This window comes from Mizuhopecten yessoensis, unplaced genomic scaffold (genome assembly GCF_002113885.1).
Source record: "Mizuhopecten yessoensis strain PY_sf001 unplaced genomic scaffold, ASM211388v2 scaffold716097, whole genome shotgun sequence".
NCBI classification, from domain to species: domain Eukaryota; kingdom Metazoa; phylum Mollusca; class Bivalvia; order Pectinida; family Pectinidae; genus Mizuhopecten; species Mizuhopecten yessoensis.
The window spans coordinates 25386-49689 of NW_018479946.1; the positions used below are offsets into that span (position 1 = coordinate 25386).

General features: G+C 37.6%; 2 protein-coding genes across 8 annotated transcripts in view; one reads left to right on the forward strand and one right to left on the reverse strand.

Annotated features, from left to right (window-relative positions):
• LOC110441687 overlaps positions 1-9357 on the reverse strand; it is a 20452-nt gene extending 11095 nt beyond the window's left edge. Inside the window, exons 1-3 of one of the 5 annotated variants that reach the window (XM_021484899.1) lie at positions 9202-9357; positions 2653-3051; positions 1954-2150 (exon numbers count right to left, since the gene is read on the reverse strand). The gene's annotated coding sequence lies outside the window, so the exon portion shown is untranslated. The other 4 variants (XM_021484896.1, XM_021484898.1, XM_021484897.1 and 1 more) reach the window with 4 other exon arrangements.
• A 9428-nt stretch (positions 9358-18785) lies between these two features.
• Positions 18786-20968, forward strand: LOC110441693 (dentin sialophosphoprotein-like). Of its 3 annotated transcripts, none has more exons than XM_021484910.1 (4): positions 18786-19040; positions 19241-19477; positions 20046-20138; positions 20848-20968. In XM_021484910.1, exons 1-3 carry the CDS (start codon positions 18957-18959, stop codon positions 20136-20138), a joined length of 414 nt encoding a protein of 137 aa, XP_021340585.1. In that variant the 5' UTR covers positions 18786-18956; the 3' UTR covers positions 20848-20968. The 3 variants fall into 3 exon arrangements, with proteins under 3 accessions (XP_021340585.1, XP_021340583.1, XP_021340584.1); XM_021484908.1 differs by having other exon boundaries at positions 19299-19477; XM_021484909.1 differs by having other exon boundaries at positions 18786-18986; positions 19299-19477.
• Positions 20969-24304: the final 3336 nt, after the last annotated feature.

The window sequence follows — 24304 nt, forward strand, 5'->3', positions numbered from 1 at the left end:
TGTGGGATCGCACAACGTTACACGATGTGCGGTGTGCGCACGATGTGTGCACGGTGTGTGAACGGTGTGTGCACGATGGGCGAACGATAAAAAGCTGAACGATCATTGCTTGCGCACATATGTGCGCACGATGGACGGACGTTGTGCGATAACAATCGTGGTTGGTGTAAATTGAGGAATGCCTTAACAATTTATACGGTTTCTTGTTAAACATATAAACTTGATGTTTACGTATGTTTCTATATTCTAGCAACATCTATAAACTTATCTTTCTGTCTATAAATTCTTATATTTAGGAATTGTGTTTTCTGTGTTTTTAAACAAACTTAATCGACACATGTAAAATTACAACACAACCCCGTATACAGGTAAACATAACCATTGTGTACATGTACCTGGACCGTAGTTTTCTCCCCGCCTGGGGCATTTACGTAACTCGTCGGGTAAGGCCGGGGGTGTGAAAATCCAGGTGAAGGGGAGCTATATATAGGTAAACGAATGCAAATAACAAATCCTTTTTATTACGGTCAAACGGTATCGCATATCAGCTCTGTGTGTCAGGCACTGGTCAGGTAAAACTCCGGACACTCATAAAATTGTTATTTACCTGTTCTGTTACCTTGGAGCCAAACCCTTTCTTGACAGCCTAACGGTCACTGTAATACTGTGTAATACGCATTGTGAAATTGTATAATCTTGATTATTGGGATGAGAAATTACAGATATATACACAGTGTACATTATCGCATACAAGCCTTCCGTATTTTTGTCATTCCGTAATTTTGATCTACAAACGATACCAAATCGCACAGTTGTGCGGAGAGAAGCGCACAACGGGGCGAACGATTGCTAAATCGCACAGTTGTGCGCACCATGTGTGGACGATGTGCGGACGGTGTGTGAACGATGTATGCACGGTGTGCGCACGCCATTTTTGGTGCGTTGTGCGGTCCCACAACTGTATATCCACCTGGGTTGTTGGAGCTATGTGGACAGGAGAAAAACACTTTCTCTTCATATTCCATATATATATATATATACATATATATAGGTATATTTACCATGTTACAGTTGCTACTTATCGTACATAATTAACATAAACCTATAGCCCGTGTAACAACTGGTCCTTACTGTTAACACTGTATCCTGATTATAGATCCTGTTACGAATCGAAATTTTCGTAAAAACCGTTCATTGAAATTTATCACAAACCTGTTGAATCTTGTTATAGTAATACAAGCAATTTTCAGACCATGAAATACAACGTTCTGTAGTGCACATGTGCAATACGGAATGTTGTATTTACCTACTAGCCGGAACTACTTTTTATGGGAATCCCCTTGTCATGGAGAACTGAAAAGTTCCCGGTATTTGCAAAAAAATATCAAAGTTTATAAAATCTTTGCATCGATCTTTACCGAATACGGAAGGTACATTGTATGTGATAAAAGCAAGACCACACATTTGTGTTTTTCTAACGAATCAGAAAGCACGAGTGTATTGCGCGGACGAAAATATTCACGAGTGCGCGGACAAGTGTGTGGTCCTGCATATGTATACCACGATAAATTGATATCAATGTGCATAGTCAAAATAAAGTTCACACTGTGTTATAAATTATATTTATTTTACATACTTTATAAAACATCTACACCATGATACACCTGTAGTACATGCTGTATATAAAAAGTATATACCATATTAAAAATGCTACCTATTATCAATACAGTGCATATAGGTATATCAATATTACAATTGTTGCTAACTAAACACGAAACGCATATCACATTACATGTTGCCCAGCGTACATGTACATAACAATATGTTATTATCACGTGTTCATTTTACAACTGTTACGTGCAGTATGTTGATCTTAAAAATATTTTCTTATAGACAACACTTGTACAATAAAAATATCACAACTTACCTATCACAGGTAATACATGTACCTACCTTATGTATACTGTGGAGTTTCCTTTGATATGAAAACTACTATTATTGTAGTAGAATTAATATCAAATTACTCGTAATCCAAATCGTATACGGTTACCAGTGTATGGTTTACCCACGGTAGTGCTACCGGTAAACACCCTCAGTGCTCTAGTACTGCTATAGTTTGTGTAGGTAAGTGATCATCACACAATCTGTATCTGCAATTAGATATTCACAGCAAACTTGACGATCGTGGAGCACGGCATGTACACACACATACAATCACACGTGTGTTGGTGCCAATTAATGACATAAAAATTAAACCGTCCTGATTAAGTTGACTATAGGAATGCCACATTTACATGCACATACACACAGAGAGACACGTGGGTATTAAAACCGTCCTGATTGAATTAACGTATGTCGTCAATTATATTTATAAGCCATTGTTTTGTATTGTAGTATTGGACATACAAGCTGTGCCATTTAACCAAGTCGGTTCTACATGGCTGCGTATTATATTTAATGTATGTCATTGTGACGAATACAGCAATATACGAACGAGTTTGCCCCATGCAAAGCATTATATCGTGAACGTTAATTATTCATATCACCTTTCTATTTTTAAGAACGCGTAGACTTATAAATGGATCATAGCACGTGAAATGTATTTCAGGTGTGCTGGGATTGTGCAAAGCAATCAATATACAGTAGACTTACCTAGCTTATCACAGGTCAAACATGATCGCCCGTCATTATTATCAGGTGTGTGCACACCGCCTACACTAAAACAACCACACCTGTGCCACACCTGGGAGAGGAGGGGTGTGTCGAGCCGGAAGTGGCCTAACTCCAGTCCTCCTTCAGTTAGACACAGCGTCACCGAAGCTGCCACTCTATCTGTTTAATACTCAGCACACAGGGCCGGATTATTGATTCCTGTGAACAACTTGTCTGTAGATATCAAACACCAGCGTGGAACCGTGTGAGGCAATTCTCTCTTCAATTGTTAATCCACGACTCTCGTAGTAAACATCAGCAGAGGAGGGGGTTCGGCTGTGATTTAGAGTGAAGATAGGCGAGAAAGCACCACCAGCATACAGGAATGTCGGGTACGATCTACCACAGAAAAAACAGATCGAGTTACTATGTTACGAGTAAGACCAACCAGATTTACACAGACTGGGTTACTACAATGTTGGTAGCCTACCTACACACTGGTGAGAGTCATGGACCTTAGTATACCTACCTATACACTGATGGGAGTCATGGACCTTAGTATACCTACCTATACACTGATGGGAGTCATGGACCTTAGTATACCACAGTCACAAGGAAGTGCGATTATCAAACATTTACACAGAAACAATTTCCACAAAAATAACACCAGACGGAAATATTTATCTTACCCCTTTTAATACATGTTAGATGAATTTAGCACGGCATTCACTGGTGTGGAACAGGGCGTTTACAAAATGTCAAGTGTGGTTGATACCCCACTATATATACAACAGATAAAATCACGTAGCATCGAGACTTAAAACACGCGCCACTTAATATGGTAATCATATATATGTATGCTGAAATTATTGATACCTGTGAGTTGGTTTATTTATGTTATATAATATGTAAATATCTTAACGATCTCATTGATGTGGGCAGCGTAAATAAAAAAAAATACTGTCAAGTTGCAAAAATATCAAAATTTAATGAGAAATCAAGAAACAATTCATATATGTATACTGAGAAGTAGGGGAAAATCAACATTTTCCGTTAAGGAGGCTCCACCCTTTCGCAATTAGCCAGCAGAATTCAATGAAAGTTTCACATAATGGTTATGTCACTATGTAGAGATGATTTTATGAAAATCTAAGCATTCCGATAATCTGGGGATTTTTTTGTAAAAAATACCGAAATATTGATTTTTTGTCAAATTCAACACTTTTACATTTTTTGAGCGTGTGGCATTGTTCAAAACTATCACAACAATAAAATTATGAAAAGAAACATTGCTAATCAACCCTACAAATATTTTATTTATCATAAAATATCTACAACATGTTACAAAAAGCGTTTTTTATTGAAATTGTATGGATAACAGTTACTAGATACAAGCTTAAAGCAAACAGGACACATAGTTTCATACAAAAAGACTGAAAAATTGAACCAAATGCACACAAAGTCTTTATAATTAATTAATTTTTCATTTTACAATAATTTTGATCCTGATGAGAGTTGTCTACCTTAAAAAAAAACGGAACTTTTTGCAGAGGGATAGAATTTATACAATGACATTTATTTTCTTTACTATACCAAAAAACGACGGAAGTAATTTAAATTACTACATTTAATTGTCAATTTACTGTTCTTTTATGGAACAAAATTACTCTCCATCATGTACACTTTGGACATCATTCCATAGCCTGCTTACGCATGGTATATTAACATGTCAGGTACATATGTAACCATAAGCTATCGCATGGTATGCCGTTATTACGTGCACGCACATGCACTTGCATTTTATAGGGATCTTGATATTTAACAAACCACTTTTTGACATAGTTATTGTAATTGCATTTGTGGACCGATTTATCTGACAGAGCGTAACTCGCTCGACAACAAAAGTCGTAGCGGCCAAGAGCTTGTGAACTACTGTTAGCACGTGATACGTACAGTCGAGGTCGGTAAACAAAACACATCTACGACCTTCTTGGAAGTCGTCTGATCGTATGTCAGTGTTTGCCCGTGAGTTAATTAATGTCTTTGTATCATAAGCTTTATTTCTGAAGTACGTGTGATTACACATTTCCAAGTTAAGTCTCGATATCGGGTGTTGACATATCATCGTCACGCACGTGTACTATTGTACTATAATTTACACCATGGTAATGGAATGCTCGATACGCAATACGGAAATGACGACACGAAAATACGAAAAGAAAAACATGTGTATTACGAAGGGTGGAAACTCCTTAAGCTAATACATAACGACATTTACCGCGAAGTTAATGATACATAACCACATTTAATGCAAAGTTGATATATAACGACATTGACCGCCAAGTTTATACATAACGACATTTACCGCGAAGTTGATACATAACGACATTTACCGCGAAGTAAATACATAACGACATTAACTGCGAAGTTTATACATAACGACATTTACCGCAAAGTTGATACATAACGACATTCACGCAAAGTTGATACATAACGACATTTACCGCAAAGTTGATACATAACGACATTTACCGCGAAGTTTATACATAACGACATTTACCGCGAAGTTAATGTATAACGACTTTTACCGCGAAGTTGATACATAACGACATTTACCGCGAAGTTAATGATACATAACGACATTTACCGCGAAGTTTATACATAACGACATTTACCGCGAAGTTAATGCATAACGACATTTACCGCGAAGTTTATACATAACGACTTTTACCGCGAAGTTTATACATAACGACATTTACCGCGAAGTTAATACATAACGACTTTTACCGCGAAGTTGATACATAACGACATTTACTGCGAAGTTTATACATAACGACATTTACCGCGAAGTTAATGCATAACGACTTTTACCGCGAAGTTGATACATAACGACATTTACCGCGAAGTTAATGATACATAACGACATTTACCGCGAAGTTTATACATAACGACATTTACCGCGAAGTTAATGCATAACGACATTTACCGCGAAGTTGATACATAACGACATTTACCGCGAAGTTAATGCATAACGACTTTTACCGCGAAGTTGATACATAACGATATTTAGCGCGAAGATTATATTTAACGACATTTACCGCAAAGTTAATGATACATAACGACATTTACCGCGAAGTTTATACATAACGACATTTACCGCGAAGTTAATGCATAACGACATTTACCGCGAAGTTGATACATAACGACATTTACCGCGAAGTTTATACATAACGACATTTACCGCGAAGTTAATACATAACGACATTTACCGCGAAGTTTATACATAACGACATTTACCGCGAAGTTTATACATAACGACATTTACCGCGAAGTTAATGCATAACGACATTTACCGCGAAGTTGATACATAACGACATTTACTGCGAAGTTTATACATAACGACATTTACCGCGAAGTTTATACATAACGACATTTACCGCGAAGTTAATGCATAACGACTTTTACCGCGAAGTTGATACATAACGACATTTACTGCGAAGTTTATACATAACGACATTTACCGCGAAGTTTATACATAACGACATTTACCGCGAAGTTAATGCATAACGACTTTTACCGCGAAGTTGATACATAACGACATTTACTGCGAAGTTTATACATAACGACATTTACCGCGAAGTTTATACATAACGACATTTACCGCGAAGTTAATGCATAACGACATTTACCGCGAAGTTGATACATAACGACATTTACCGCGAAGTTAATGCATAACGACTTTTACCGCGAAGTTGATACATAACGACATTTACCGCGAAGTTAATGCATAACGACTTTTACCGCGAAGTTGATACATAACGATATTTACCGCGAAGTTTATACATAACGACATTTACCGCGAAGTTAATACATAACGACATTTACCGCGAAGTTGATACATAACGACATTGACAGCGAAGTTTATACATAACGACATTTACCGCGAAGTTTATACATAACGACATTTACCGCGAAGTTAATGCATAACGACATTTACCGCGAAGTTGATACATAACGACATCGACAGCGAAGTTTATACATAACGACATTTAGGTTGAGAAATAACGTTTTTAAGTTAGAAAATATCGTCATTAACAACAAAATTAGACAATAACCGTATTCATTATTTATTTAGATACTATAGATACAAAATGAGGTTTGGTGCATTGAAGTTAGGAAATATCGACATTGACTATCTTAAACTAAAATATCAACCGTACAGTGAATCTATAACTGTGAAGGTAGAAGATATTAAAAGGATCAAATTAACACAAAATGACCATATTTTCATGCAAACTTAATCTGAAAAACAATAACCTCTGGGGACCCTAAAAAGCCCGGAATATACCACGGCGTTAAGACTTAACACGTCTTAGCACAACCTGTGGTACGGACAACACTGCAGTATAATTATTATAGCATTATTCTCTTACGCCGTTTCTCTAAGTAAGGCGACATAAATATATGATTGTAAAATACTTTGGAGCATGTTCTGTAAAAAAAAAAACATGACAACGATAAAATTGAAATATTCTTATAATTTAATGATGAGAATGATTAGGTTACAATTTGAAAGCATCTTTTTTTAGTTTAGTGCCAAGATTTTCCAGCAAACTGTAGACATTGCTGTGGGTCTATATTCTGCCCCAGTTCTGGCCGACTTGTTTTTGTTTGCGTAACAGGCTGTACTTTTAAAGAGCTTATCATAACTAGAAACATCTTACGGTCTCCACCTATGATGTTACAGGTCGTAGTTGATTCGATAATTCCAGACCTTGCTCCGAACACTTTACACGTAAGGTTTCAAGAGATGATATTAAATAATAAGGCAAGCTTTTGTAGTCGCCCTTATTATCTCCCCAAGAAAGAATCTATTTCCGTATGCGATATGTATCTCGACGTGTGTTTGTTTATTACGCTTATTGGAGTGACTTGTAAGTTTGTTGTCACTAGCCTGAGTCGCGCTTTTAACGCGACATTACTTGGATGTGACCTAGATTTACACGGCAGCTGCCGTCGATGAAGCAGAAAACGTATACGTAGAGCCTTTCTGAAACCCTTGTCGTTTTCTACTTATCATTTCAACGGCATCATTTTAAATCTTTGTTTATATTTTTCCATTGGTTAGCTGATTACTGATTCTAATCAGGGTTTTGTTTACACTTCGGTATTGTTTTCGTTTCCCTGCATCACCTGTGATACGACCAATAATACAAGAGGTGAAATATTTTTTCTCAACCAGACTAATTTCTTCTGTCAACCTTGACATAGCGTTAACTTATGCTTTACCTACAGACAGGCCTGACCCAATTAAATGGCTTCCGGTCAGCTCCATACCTTTGTTCCATAAATAATAAAGTTGTACACATATAATGGTTTCCCTCACATTCCGGAATATAAATCATAAAGTCGTTGAGGACCCCTTTATAGACTATGAATTAATACATGTTCATTTATGTTTGTATATCTCAAATGATTTTATTTATTTATATATTTGTTTTTGTCTTAGAATGAATATTTCTGTCCATAACAAATCAACGAGAATTCAATATCACAACAGTAAATTAGTAACGCCTTCGATTCCCCGTCACAAACCCTCACTGACCCTATTGTTATGATGACAATACGTATAGAAAAAGAAAGCGTTTTTATGATGCAGTATATATGTATGAAAATCGTCTGATGATAGGTAATAGTTTCAGATATCATCCTACACCACGTCTGATAAGAGGTATTGGTTAAGTCGTAAAATATTGTCATCAGAAAATTATCGTGCAGTAACAAATGAGAGGATCGTATCTTAATATGAAATTACAACGAATTTATTTTGCAATTCAGTACGTCGATACGAAAACCGAACATTTAACTGCACCGTATGACCGCTTATTAGTTAATTTAGGACTCTGAATGAAAATCAATGCCAAAAGTCCTTCGAAACATTTACAGAGACACGGCAATAGAGAAACTGATGGGCCTACATATGTGTCGAGAGACTTTTGACATGTTAAAAACCGTTTGGCTACAACAGATAATGAATTACTTCATAAACCGTACTAGAATCATTATCCATGTGTTGTTACAAGGTTTCTGACATCCTCGGGGACTGATGGTTGACCAGTAGAGTTCATCGATGTGCGACAGAAACAGTCTCCAGACAAGTATTCCCTAGTTCGTTACCCATGTTGTCTGCAGTATTAGCAAACAATGTGTTCACCTTTGCAGTGAACTTAAGTCAAATTAACAAGGACATGATGTCATATTAGCAAAGACACGACGTCACATTAATATTGAGATGAGGTCACATTAATAATTGGATAAATCGTCAATATTTGAAAACATATAAGAATCATTGCTTTGTTTTGGTTCCCTGTTACCGTCGAATATCAATGTAATGAGCTAGTGCTTCCTTCAAAAGCTGAGATAGTGTATAAGGCGCCTTCAGGTAGTGGCGGCGTAGTCAAATTATGTTAGCCAGACTCATCTACTTACCTGCTTGTGTACTGCCCAGCTACAGACTGATATTACCAGTGTCCATTCCTAAGTACACACCTTTAAGTGACCCGGTTGGCCATGCAGATTACAGAAAGTAATCATAGATAATCGCAGTACACCGCTCAAGTTATCCAAATAGCCTGTGTATTACTGGCGTGTATCTATTTAGGTGACACAGGAACGCTCTCTGAGATGCGACATTTCAATGCTATGATCTACAGCCGCTATATCCAATGTGTTTTAACATTAACAGGCGTCGCCAAAGACATGACAGTACAATTTATTTATATTTATTTACAACAGGATATTTTTTACACAAGTAAACATACATTACAGACTTCAAATGGATATGTTTACATATGATCAAAAGTCGAGTTTTGTCTTTTTTAACGTGTGTCTGATTCACTCGATTTGCAATTATGATTGGTATCAATTACCGGACAGATTACCTTATCTAAACAAGTATGCGTAGATCTGTACAACCCAATGACAAGATCAGTGGCGGTAATTTAAAGTGCGTATTCATCATCTGTACATGTACACTCAGTGCTGAAATGCATAATGAGTTTTTAACTTACTGAATAAAGCCACACCCATATTTCATTTTGTAGGCATATTTGATTATCAATTTGCTTTTTCCTGTTCCAATATTATTATTGCAATGCTCTATAACATTTACATTATATAATGTACAATGTATTCAGTAAATATTCGTACACATCAACATCTATAGACGAACATGTCAGATAGGATTAGTTTTGTGTTTTAATCGACCGGGACGCTGTTGACGAATTTATTCTTAAACATGATGTTTCACAGTTGAACGATTCAAAATGACACTAATTAAAATACAGGTAACTCAACACATTGCATCATTTACATATCACATCAACTGTACGGGATAAAAAGTGGTCAAACATCTTATTGAAATTCCGTATCTCATACACAGGGAGACTAGTTATAAGGTGTCATTGCTTCTCCTCAGTCCGCCTTTCACTTTGCCTGACACATTGGAGGGGAGAAATGAAGGGCATCGTAAGGAGGGTGATCCAGGAAAGTTGGACTAGACGTCTACCTCGCATAACAACGACCTAACAGCGTGCAACACTCTCAGAACGACCTAACAGCGTATAACACTCTCAGAACCACCTAACAGCGCGTAACACTCTCAGAGCGACCTAACAGCGTGTAACACTCTCAAAACGACCTAACAGCGTGTAACCCTCTCAGAACGACCTAACAACGTGTGACACTCTCAGAACGACCTAACAGTGTGTAACACTCTCAGAACGACCTAACTGCGTGTAACACTCTCAGAACGACCCAACAGCGTGTAACACTCTCAGAACCACCTAACAGCGTGTAACACTCTCAGAGCGACCTAACAGCGTGTAACACTCTTAGAACAACCTAACAGCGTGTAACACTGCCAGAACGACCTAACAGCGTGTAACCCTCTCAGAACGACCTAACAACGTGTAATACTCACAGAACGACCTAACAACGTGTGACAATCTCAGAACGACCTAACAGCGTGCAACCCTCTCAGAACGACCTAACAACGTGTAACACTCTCAGAACGACCCAACAGCGTGTAACACTCTCAGAACGACCTAACAGCGTGTAACACTCTCAGAACGACCTAACAACGTGTAATACTCTCAGAACGACCTAACAACGTGTGACAATCTCAGAACGACCTAACAGCGTGTAACACTCTCAGAGCGACCTAACAGTGTGTAACACTCTCAGAACGACCTAACAGCGTGTAACACTCTCAGAACCACCTAACAGCGTGTAACACTCTCAGAACAACCTAACAGCGTGTAACACTCCCAGAACGACCTAAGAGCGTGTAACACTCTCAAAACGACCTAACAGCGTGTAACACTCCCAGAACGACCTAAGAGCGTGTAACACTCTCAAAACGACCTAACAACGTGAAACACTCTCAGAACGACCTAACAACGTGTAACACTCTCAGAACGACCTAACAACGTGTAACACTCTTAGAACGACCTAGCAACGTGTAACAATCTCAGAACGACCTAACAACGGGTAACACTCTCAGAACGACCTAACAGCGTGTTCCACTCTCAGAACGACCTAACAGCGTGTAACACTCTCAGAACGACCTAACAGCGTGTGACACTCTCAGAACGACCTTACAGCGTGTAACACTCTCAGAACGACCTAACAACGTGTAACACTCTCAGACTGATATATAGCTAGTGACACAGTGTAACACTCTCAGACTGATATATAGCTAGTGACATAGTGTAACACACACATTCTTCATGTTTAAATTAGTACATGTACAACTGTTACATTGTAACAACAGCCTTTCCCGATCTGTTTATTTTAGTCATTAGTTTACATACTTGTGAAGACACCGGCAACTAATTTTTTTAAAAAGGTAAGAAGCAAAACTTAAACCAAAAAAAGGACGTCCTTTTCCTTATTTCATCTGTCTGCAGTGGTATGTTCTCGATTGGTCCATACTATTGTTTGGGTCCGAATGAACTCATTCTACTGACATGATTTAATAAAGGTGATATACTTTAAGTTGGGTGACCTTGTAACTTAGAAATGCATCTTTGCATCCTTCCATATACCAAGCATGAGCTCTCTTTGAATTCAGAACATCTATCTTTATATCGACTTTTTATTCCACGCTGATGAAAACTGCTATAGTGACATCTATATTCCATCAGTCCGGCCTTTACACACTGCCCTGACGTAGTTCGGTATGTTTGCCACTTGTCTAAGATAACCGGGCTCCTTATAAAAAATACAATGTTTACCTGTGTAATGTATATCTGGTACTCTATTGGAAAATAAGTCATATCATGTTGCCGTGGTATGTTCGTAGTCCTTGTTTGTCAGTAGTCCTGATATGTCTTGTATCAGCAGTCCTGATATGTCTTGTATCAGTAGTCCTAGTTTGTCAGTAGTCCTGATATGTCTTTTATCAGTAGTCCTAGTTTGTCAGTAGTCCTGAGATGTCTTGTATCCGTAGTCCTAGTTTGTCAGTAGTCCTGCTATGTCTTGTATCAGTAGTCCTAGTTTGTCAGAAGTCCTGATATGTCTTGTTTCAGTAGTCTTGATATGTCTTGTATCAGTAGTACTGATATGTCTTTTATCCGTAGTCCTAGTTTGTCAGTAGTCCTGCTATGTCTTGTATCAGTAGTCCTAGTTTGTCAGTAGTCCTGATGTGTCTTGTATCAGTAGTCCTAGTTTGTCAGTAGTCCTGAGATGTCTTGTATCAGTAGTCCTAGTTTGTCAGAAGTCCTGATATGTCTTGTATCAGTAGTCTTGATATGTCTTGTATCAGTAGTCCTGATATGTCTTGTATCAGTAGTCCTAGTTTGTCAGAAGTCCTGATATGTCTTGTATCAGTAGTCTTGATATGTCTTGTATCAGTAGTACTGATATGTCTTTTATCCGTAGTCCTAGTTTGTCAGTAGTCCTGCTATGTCTTGTATCAGTAGTCCTAGTTTGTCAGTAGTCCTGATATGTCTTGTATCAGCAGTCCTAATTTGTCAGTAGTACTGATATGTCTTGTATCAGTAGTCCTAGTTTGTCAGAAGTCCTGATATGTCTTGTGTACGTAGTCCTAGTTTGTCAGTAGTCCTGATATGTCTTGTGTCAGCAGTCCTAGTTTGTCAGTAGTCCTAATTTGTCTTGTATCAATAGTCCTAGTTTGTCAGTAGTCCTGATATGTCTTGTATCAGTAGTCCTAATTTGTCAGTAGTACTGATATGTCTTGTATCAGTAGTCCTAGTTTGTCAGTAGTCCTGATATGTCTTGTATCAGTAGTCCTTGTTTGTCAGTAGTCCTGATATGTCTTGTATCAGTAGTCCTAGCTTGTCAGTAGTCCTGATATGTCTTGTATCAGTAGTCCTAGTTTGTCAGTAGTCTTGATATGTCTTGTATCAGTAGTCCTGACTGTAGCATCTAACGTGCTTCACATTTTTGGATGACTTGCCCATCCCCGGATTGAACCTGATTCGTTCTTGTACATATTAGATCCAGTCAACATGTAATAGGGTGATTACTATCTTGTTTTATATAACTTTGTATGTATACATGTCTATTTGTTTGTGCCCAAATTGTTTAGAGTGTGTAAAAGAGATATGTGTGTGTTATAGTTTACAGGGAGTGATTATTTGATTACTTACCTGTAGTTCTATTTTTATATATATCACCTTACCTGTATTGTTCTATTTTTATATATCACATGGCGTACATGTGATATCTGCCCATTTTTCTATTGGTCAAACTAGTATAATACCCTTTGGTCAGTTTGGCGGGAATCTCTTTGTAAGGAAGATCAGTACTCTCTTGCCTGCCAAACTGAAAACACCTATCTTTTGATCAAGACATTTTACGACCAAAGGGACTGTAAGACAGACAGGGAATTTGTAGGTAAGTTATGTTTTAAGTAGTATGAGTTCAATCTATTGTATCTAGCTATCTTGTACAGTATGGATTAGCTGTAAACTTTATTAGTTTGGCATTTAAATTAAATTATTCTCTATTCAAAATCTCCATTTTGAGTTGTAACTTTACATTGTGTAAAGTAGTATTTTGTATTGCTTCAGCTTAAATATAAATGAGTAATGGTTAAATTATTCCATTATCTTCTGTATGTTTTTATCTAGAGTATTATGAGTAAGAAAGGTTTTTATGCATTTTAGACGTTAACTTGTAAGCGAAAAGGACGAAAGCATGGAGTACCGGTGATGAGTTATGTATGAGGTTGAAACGGCTCTGTGCCATACACAGGTGATTACCTCTTTTATGNATTTCCATGTATGTCGCCATTTTAACCAATTAAATGTATACAGTTTTTATCCTCGTCGCCAATTGTAGCATCTAACGTGCTTCATATGTTTGGATGACTTGCCCATCCCCGGATTGAACCTGATTCGTTCTTGTACATATTAGATCCAGTCAACACATGTGTTCCATTACACTCAACATATTTTATTAACTTCACATTGGAGAGTTCCACATATAACAGATGGCGAGTATGGACGAGTTATGTCCCTTTACCTGACTGAATATATACAATAGACAGATACCACACTGACATGTCTTGTATCAGTAGTCCTAGTTTGTCAGTAGTCCCGATTTGTCTTGTGTCAGTAGTCCTAGTTTTTCTGTAGTCCTGATTTGTCAGAAATCCTGATGTGACAGTAGCAGACTCAAATAACATTATATAGGGAATCATGTCTTTTAGGGATGTGTTGGGTTTAGTCCGGCAAACTTATCTATGCGTGTTCGAGTTTTTATTTCAATCTTTGTTATGTTCCTCTGTTACTCTATATTGATATTAGGCATATCATGTCAAAACATAATATACATGTGAAATACAATGTAATCTATGGGAAATTGCACTTAAATCACTCTCATTTTAGAACAATTGGTGGCGTGTACTGGCATTCTGTCGGGGTTCACGCTGTTTGCCGGGATTAAGGTGGTATTTGTGTTGGTGTCTCGGTGTTTGTTATGACACCTGGTGTCTCGGCGATTGTTATGACACCTGGTGTCTCGGTGTTTGTTATGTCTCCTGGTGTCTCGGTGTTTGTTATGACGCCTGGTGTCTCGGTGTTTGTTATGACGCCTGGTGTCTCGGTGTTTGTTATGACCCCTGGTGTCTCGGTGTTTGTTGTGACACCTGGTGTCTTGTGTTGGTGTCTGGGTGGTTGTTATGACTCCTGGTGTCTCGGTGTTTGTTATGAGACCTGGTGGTGTCTCGGTGTTTGTTATGACACCTCGTGTCTCGGTGTTTGTTATGACACCTTGTGTCTCGGTGTTTGTTATGACACCTCGTGTCTCGGTGTTTGTTATGACACCTCGTGTCTCGGTGTTTGTTATGACACCTCGTGTCTCGGTGTTTGTTATGACACCTTGTGTCTCGGTGTTTGTTATGACACCTTGTGTCTCGGTGTTTGTTATGACACCTGGGGTCTTGTGTTGGTGTCTCGGTGGTTGTTATGACTCCTGGTGTCTCGGTGTTTGTTATGCCACCTGGTGTCTCGGTGTTTGTTATAACTCCTGGTGTCTCGGTGTTTGTTATGCCACCTGGTGTCTCGGTGTTTGTTATGGCACCTGGTGTCTTGTGTTGGTGTCTGGGTGGTTGTTATGACTCCTGGTGTCTCGGTGTTTGTTATGTCTCCTGGTGTCTCGGTGTTTGTTATGACTCCTGGTGTCTCGGTGTTTGTTATGTCACCTGGTGTCTCGGTGTTTGGTATGACACCTGGTGTCTTGTGTTGGTGTCTCGGTGTTTGTTATGACATCTGGTGTCTCGGTGTTTGTTATGACCCCTGGTGTCTCGGTGTTTGTTGTGACACCTGGTGTCTTGTGTTGGTGTCTCGGTGGTTGTTATGACTCCTGGTGTCTCGGTGTTTGTTATGTCTCCTGGTGTCTCGGTGTTTGTTATGCCACCTGGTGTCTCGGTGTTTGTTATTACACCTGGTGTCTCGGTTTTTGTTATGACACCTGGTGTCTTGGTGGTTGTTATGACACCTGGTGTCTTGGTGGTTGTTATGACACCTGGTGTCTTGGTGGTTGTTATGACACCTGGTGTCTTGGTGGTTGTTATGACACCTGGTGTCTCGGGGTTTGTTATGACACCTGGTGTCTCGTTGTTTGTTATGACACCTGGTGTCTCTGTGTTTGTTATGACACCTGGTGTCTCTGTGTTTGTTATGACACCTGGTGTCTTGTTGTTGTGTCTCGGTGGTTGTTATGACACCTTGTGTCTCGGTGTTTGTTATGACACCTCGTGTCTCGGTGTTTGTTATGACACCTTGTGTCTCGGTGTTTGTTATGACACCTTGTGTCTCGGTGTTTGTTATGACACCTTGTGTCTCGGTGTTTGTTATGACACCTGGGGTCTTGTGTTGGTGTCTCGGTGGTTGTTATGACACCTTGTGTCTCGGTGTTTGTTATGACACCTTGTGTCTCGGTGTTTGTTATGACACCTGGGGTCTTGTGTTGGTGTCTCGGTGGTTGTTATGACACCTGGTGTCTCGGTGTTTGTTATGACACCTGGTGTCTTGTCATTGGTTGTTATTGTGTCTCCTGAGTTCTTTTATAGATTTTTTGAGTCGACCTCCGAGTTCAGATTTTGTCTTTATTCATTGCTGCTGTGCCGATCGAAATCAATGTTGTCACTTTCCACGACTATGAACTTGCAAGACTCACCATCTGATCCATAATGTTATATTAATATGTTTCATTATATAAATAAGTGAAATTTAATATGAAATCAATCTGAGGAGTCCGCGTTTAAAACATCAACATTAATAAAAAAAAAAGTGTCCTTTGTACATTTATTTAGTGAACCAAACAGTGACTTTGACATAGTTTTATAACTTTTTTTTGGAGTTTCCAGTTTCGAAATGAAAATTTTCATTTTCAGTTTTGTTAGTTTGACTCACTTTTATTTTTTCCTTCTCTTTCACAAGATCGCTACTTACCCTTGTAAGTTATACTTTGAAGTCTATAACCTTCCTGGTATAACCTTATCTGCCACGGGTTTTTAAAGTTTAAAACGATATTTTGAATTACAAAATCACGAAGCGTAACAAAAATATTCGTTTCTGAACTATCAATGTTATGTTTATGTGTGTATGTTCCACGTTAACAGATACGTCGCCATTTGATAAACCCACTTGTGTGCAATATACAAAGAAATAACTGCTATAGAACTCTGCCTAAAAATCAAATTCACATGATTTTACTGCCATAACGCTCCATGTTCCTTTTCCGTGCTAACGCTTCGTGTATTATATCGATAGTGTCCTCATATAATGTGTTCGACAGCCTATAACGTGTACAGTATTTTTTGTATAGAAGTAGTCGGGTTCTTTTTCTGATTTCAGCATGGACTCTGATTTATCTACCTGTTAGCCTCCTCAGTTTGTAATCATAAAACTGCATGCCAGCTATGAAATACAGTGTTGTCCTTAAACACTGAGGCTCCAGTATTGACCATTTGTGATCATTTTATCCCAGTGCATTAATGATGTGATATTAATCAGATACATAATGATATTGACTTCGGTTATTAATGTTTGGGTACCTGTTATAAGGAAATGGTTATATGCGTATTCATGCTGTGGTTTTGACTATGAGTAATTATTTCGTCATTGTATTTTGATGTTATGGTACCGATTAGCCATGCTTTTCATTGTGTATTGATGTTGTGGTACCGATAAGCCATGCTTTTCATTGTGTATTTATGTTGTGGTACCGACCAGTCGTTGTGTTACCGGCTGTTAGACGAATGTAACACACAAACACGTGATACAATTCAGTAATTAATACAGTGAGCCAATAGTGTATTACAATGAGGAATGAGTGACATTGTGCTATGGTTTCGCCATTATGTATTAATCCTGTTGTTTCGACTGCGGGTTATCATTTTGTCATTGTGATTTATATTTTCTGTACATGTTTGTCAATATGAATTGACGAGTCGGTAAAAAATGAAATATACCTCATAATACATGTCATAAAAATCTCTTTGCCAATAGCCGATACCCAGCCACAATCATATACTGTTATGAGGTGAAACACCTGTGAGACTTGGAGCTATAATGCTATCCGATTTGTCTCCCTTCACGTTTACATCGTAAGACACTTAAGCCCGCTGCATAACCACCCCAATGTGAAGAAACATCTAAACAAATACTAGTTTAAGAATAGCTTTTCTGCTGTAGGCAAAAGTTTTAAATTCATTATTTCATAAAAGGCCTAAGGATGTTTTATAGGCAACTCACTGTTTTGCTTTATTTTTGCATTGCTCTGACACACGTTTTACTTGGAATTCCAGTCCTTTGACGTTAGTACATCTGATGAGTCCTAATAAAATATATACCCTTATAGTCCAGTAAACTGTCTCATTACTGTATCAACAAACCAACTTTCTAAAAGGTCTTCCTTACTACGTTTTTCAAGTAAGTGTTATAGATAGAACATCTATAATAACATTAACTCAAAAACACAAAACGAACTCAAAGTAAACACAGAAAGGAACAGGACTAAAAGGGCATCAAAACAACAGAAATGTCATCAACCTCACGGAATCTAAGGACGTTAGTAAGTTATGGTATGCTTTTCGTTCACCATAGTTTGCATCCGTCAATATTTCCGCTGCCCAATCCAGGCGATGAGTCATTGAGGCACCATTTATCTAAATCCTTGCCAACATGAATCTTGTGATGATCGACTATATCGTAACATTTATTTACATTAGATTGAAATAGGTACGATATAAAGCCATGACGATGTCAAATTTAATTTAATTTAAACCCAAAAAACTGTTATACTAAAATGACGAACCAAAAAGAAATGTCTACTCGGTGTTCTTTCTCTGATGACATGACTCTCTGAAGCCTTACAAGTAAACGTAGCAAGATAGCTTTGATGATTTACAAATAACGTTATATGCAGGTCGGTAAGTGGCACTTAACGAACATAATTATATTACGTAAAGCTCGTACATGGCGTATGCTGATTAACTAAACGATATCACATCAAAGAAATAATCAACCAATAGAAACGGACAACCGAGCACCCACGTGACAAAAAATATTACAATATATATTTTGTAAGTGTTATTTAAATGCTTACTCGAATTTCCACGTGCCGAAGTACAATGTTGCGCCACACTTTGCTGGTCTCACTGGTGTACCTGACAGTGCTAGAGACCTGCAGTTTTGGTGAAATCGTTACCCGGGGTCGTCGGTCGGACACCAGTGGAGGATCGGCCGCCACCAAGGACGTCCTGGCCGGGGATGGTAGTAGTAGTGGCAGTAGTAATGGCGGTAAGGGAGACCCCAGCAAGTCCGCCGGAGGGGACTACTCCAAGTTTTATAAAGGTGTGAGATTATCTATTGTATTGAATCTCCATATTATAAGTCCTATTTTGAATATCACAACGTTTGTTTGATACGTAGTTTTGATGTTGATATACACGAGCTTGATGGTTTTTGTCATGACGACTCCTTATGAGTATGTTGAAATTTTCTTTAACAATAGCTCGCTACATGTGCGTTTCTCTTCTGGTTTATAATTCTAGATTTCGGAAACTTCGGCTATAAATGAGCAGAGAGTACATACGGGTCATTTCATTTCAGACATCATGGACAATTTGAAGGGCTTTATACCTAAACATGACAAGGACAGCGACAAAGACGAAAGCGACGAAGACTTGAGCGACGAGGATGACGACGATAGCAGCGATAACGATCAGATGGACTGGGCGTCCATCTTTGGTGGCTTTTCTGACAAGTATATGAACGGCACAAACAGTCAGGTATGTTATTTATCGTTCACCTAATGCATAACTATCATTTCGTAAAAGAAAATGTGAATTTTCAGAGTATTGCCTTTTAATATTATCAACATATGTCTGTATGTAACTAGTGTGAGGAGTTGTTGGAAAATAATAAGCAACGGCCCCGTTAATTATTTTAAATATTGTTTCGATTCTGTTAAACGATTCCTGTTTCTTACCCTTTAAGTCAGTATACAATTGCAAATTTACTCAATGTGCCAGTAAGTAGATGATACAAAGCGTTCAAGTCTGCAATGTGTAACACATTATCTTCCAATGTACAAGAGTATTGTGTATATCTATAGATTGGAAAACCATCAAAAAATGTGTCCATGACTTATCCATCTTCATATTCTTAACCCACGCTTTGATTGAAGGAAAGGCAAACTTCTTTTATCAATCAGGGAAAAATTTGGCATTCATAGTTTCAAAAATCTACGAACTTAATGAAGATTCAGCTTTTCCAACATTTTAAATTTAACATGTAGCAATGCACAGTGAATTTAAACTAGGCAAACCAACCATTTTACTATACCAATATTTCCAGGGTTTTAACGAACAAGATAGCACGAACCAGACCCAGCAGGATCAACAGAACGGCACTATATCTCAGGCGTTCGCCAAGTTCTTCAAAGGATAGGTGAGGTTTAAAGCGCAAAGGCACTATATCTCAGGCGTTCGCCAAGTTCTTCAAAGGATAGGTGAGGTTTAAAGCGCAAAGGCACTATATCTCAGGCGTTCGCCAGGTTCTTCAAAGGATAGGTGAGGTTTATAGAGCAAAAACGCTATATCTCAGGCGTTCGCCAAGTTCTTCAAATGATAGGTGAGGTTTATAGCGCAAAAACACTATATCTCAGGCGTTCGCCAAGTTATTCAAAGGATAGGTGAGGTTTATAATACAACAAAAATACCTTGGATCCCAGGCATTCGCCAAGTTTTTCAAAGGATAGGTGAGGTTTATAGCGCAAAAACACTATATCTCAGACAAGCGCCTTGAATTCCAAATGAAGTTTGCTATGCAAAACCTCATATTGTATCGTAGACATTCGCCAAGCACTTCTTAGAATATATCGATATAAAAATAAAAATTCTAGGTCGATATGTGTTGTCCGTGTGTTATGTAACATCTGTGATTGTTACAGATATAGAATTCCTTTATATATCAAAGTGTGGGTTAACAATTCATTGCTTATGCATGTACATGTAAGAAACTATTATCGTATCATCAAAAAACGTACAACTCGCTTTTCTCAAATCCATGTAATATAATCATCACAGATAACGATAATTTTACAACTCGTGATGTTTGTCTAAGAAATATAACAATAGCATACGTATTTTTGTTCCAGGAGGCGGCATGATGCGCAACTTCCACAGCTTATATGGAAACAAACCTGAACAGCGTCAACGTCTATTTCACTTCATCATTATTATATTAATATGTTGCAATTTTATGAAAATAAAACAAACTGGTCATCATTGCATAGTTGACTTTTTATGTACAGCAATACTAAGGAATGAATCTGAGCAAGGATTGCCAAATATCATCGAACGAGTAAACAAATATACATCTAGTGTTGAAAATATTATTTATCTGTCAACTGAAAACGATATAGTTAAGCATTTGCTTTCCTCAGTAATGTATCGAAGAAAATGTCACGTTTCGTATTAAATTGGACACTTTTTATGCTGAAGTATTGGGGATTCATTTTGTGTTGCTTTTGATCCCCTTAGAGCTCGAAAGTTTATAAGAACAAAATAAAGAAAGAAATGTTATTAAATATAATAAACAAATTGTTTTTAAAAGTGTAGTAAGAAAAATAGGGGTTTTGTTTACAAAATGAATGTGATTTCAAAAAACAATCATCTAAAAATAAGGAAATATATATGGAAACTACATATTTAGATTGTTTGGGCGTAAACACTACAGGTCCGGTGAAGGTACATAGATATGCATGTACTTTCACGTTTCTACGCAATGCTATTGCCATAACCTTATGAGAACGACGTTAGATAATGTCTTTGGATCATCCTGCATATTACAAACAAACTTCACAAAATTAATTTCATTTCATTACCACACTATTGTCCTTCGCAATAACCTGGGCAAAACGATGGAAGGGTATAATAACAACAACAAATCACTACCATGTGTCCTTGTTAAAACAACGTTAGGGTATAACACTTCGTAACAAAGAATTTTATCAATTAGAACATTTTATAACTGGTGGATTCTGGATGACTACGTCAGAAAATCTGGGAAACGAGATTATGCTGTGTCGGATTCATTTTCAGAATAAGTAAAATATGTATGGCCCTTTAACAAAAATAAAAAAGAGCTTAAAATCAAAACGAAAACAAAGCACAGGTATATTTTTGTACCCTGACATGCAAACCACAGCTAGTGATCTGTATACATATGTAGTTTGTCAGCAGGAACGGCATCTACATTTTTAAGTTTCCTGCTTACAAAAAGAACTACGATTGCTTGATAACTAAGAAAGCACTATGTATCCAAATTTCCTATATCTAATATTAGTACAAATAAATTAGGTTATTCAATCGTACTGTCAAATAAAAAACGACACAGGCCAAGACGAAATTTACTTAGGATGTCAATTTGAAAATGATAAAGCTTCTGGTTGACAAACGCTTGGTTGTGTTCGATGGCGAGATTTCTTAGCAGACTGTAAGCATTTTATGGAAACCAACTGTGCCCCTCTATTGCACGACTTGTACTACGGACTAAGGAAGTAATCAAGACAGTCCTTCAATTTTACTTTGAGATATATCGACGATGTAATGTCTTTGAGGAACAAAATATTCATTTATTAAGTCGATTGTACATATCCTCATCAACCTGAAATCCATGACACTACAGTACATAATTAACATCAGCCGCTTGCCTCGATCTTTACTTACACCATGGCCAGCAGAGATGAATGGACACTGAATCGGCATGATTAATGTGGCGATTTGGAATTTTTAAATGTGAACTTTCTTGTTTGTAACATCCCACCTTCCCCCACCTTCAGTGTTAACATTTCACAGTCAATTTGATAACCACAAGCTTACTTCGAATATCATGATTTCCGTGATAGCTATCTTATGCTGACGAACACACTAATAACACAATATTGCTATATCTAGAGGTTGACGAAACCCATGGTGACAGTACCCAAATCGGATCACCAAACCATCGTTTTATTAAATCATTGAAAAATCTGAAGAGGAATTATATTCATTTATGGTTGTATCAAAAATAGAATATCGATGGGTGTTCTCACAAACGAAATTACCACCTGGGGCTCACTTGAGATATTTATAGAATGCTCTGAAGTCACCAATCAGCGTCTCATGTTTTTGCGAATGTCGGGACCCAAATCGGATCACTGCTTGAATTTTTGAAGTATCGTACGCTTCAAATGAATATTTTTTTGTCAGCATATTAACATTTTGTGATGACCTTTAGAATTTATGTGACAAAAAGTATTTCTATAGTGTGAATTAATTCCTATAATCCAAAACATAGTGCATAGTCGTCGCACGCGCCATTTTTTAAAAATCGTAATCAAAACATTGACATTTGAGTTTGAATTACGTTTTCTTGCGCTATTTGAACTTAAAAACTAATTATCTGTAGTTAAAACATGGTGCATGGCTATCTTTTCTAAGACAACATCATTGTTATAACTGATTTCTTGACACATTTATTTATTTATAAGTATTTTTGCAAAAAGTGATCCGATTTGGGTACCGATCCAATTTGGGTACTGCCACCTTATGGGCAAGTATTATAGTCGCTTTAACGATCTCAATGGGGAAAATTATATTTCTTTGTACTATACGGATATCAACGTTTGCTAATTTGTGTACTTTTGGTCCGTTATCAATTGTCCGGTTGTCACTTTGAAAACGTTACATTACTTGGATTTGATCTAGATTAACATGACAGTTACCGTCGTTAACGCTTACCCTCCCGGAACACCTGTAATTATCCCTCTTGTCTTTCTTTTAAGGATAGCCGCATTCTTTTTTATTTGTTTACTTGTTTACACTACATTTCTATTTTGATAAAGTGTTTCTGTTTAATGAAGCAGCAGTTGTTGCGTCGCTGCTGACAGTAGTAAGATCATTTTCCTTAAAGAAACTGATTGCTCCCTGTCCGAAACGTATCTCACTGTAAGCGTGTTTTGCACATTGAAACTCGGATTTCATAGGTATTGTCGGATGACAAGCAAAGACAAACTCCGCTAATATAAGATACTCCATTTAATGCTTAATAACATTCAACAAAAATTGTAAACTGATGTTTGTAAAGTACAGGTTTTTAAGATGTGATATATTCCGGCTTTTGAGCAAGAACGAAATAATAGTTTATTCGAGTAATAAATAAGTTTTTGAAAATATGCAGTAAACCTGTAACTAAGCTCAAAATCTAAAAACATTGGATAAAATTGCTAACACTTTTGACTTGGAAGAAACAATTGTCTGGCCCGCATATTTCAGAAGTGGCAATTTAAACCGCGTGTGACTTCTTTATCGACCAGTGAATCAACCTGCTGCATATACATTATACACTTCCTTTGATACATTAGGTAACCACTGTTTATCATATATATCACCCATCCATTGTTTATTACATACCGGTGAACCTTACTGTAATGAGTCAGTCAGTTATCAGACCAGACGATGCACGGTTCTGTATTCACCGTGATCAATACAGGAGTGTTGTACAAGTAAATCCTTTTAAGCTGCTTAGGCTGTTATCCACTGAGTGAATCAGTTCATCGAAACACGTTTATA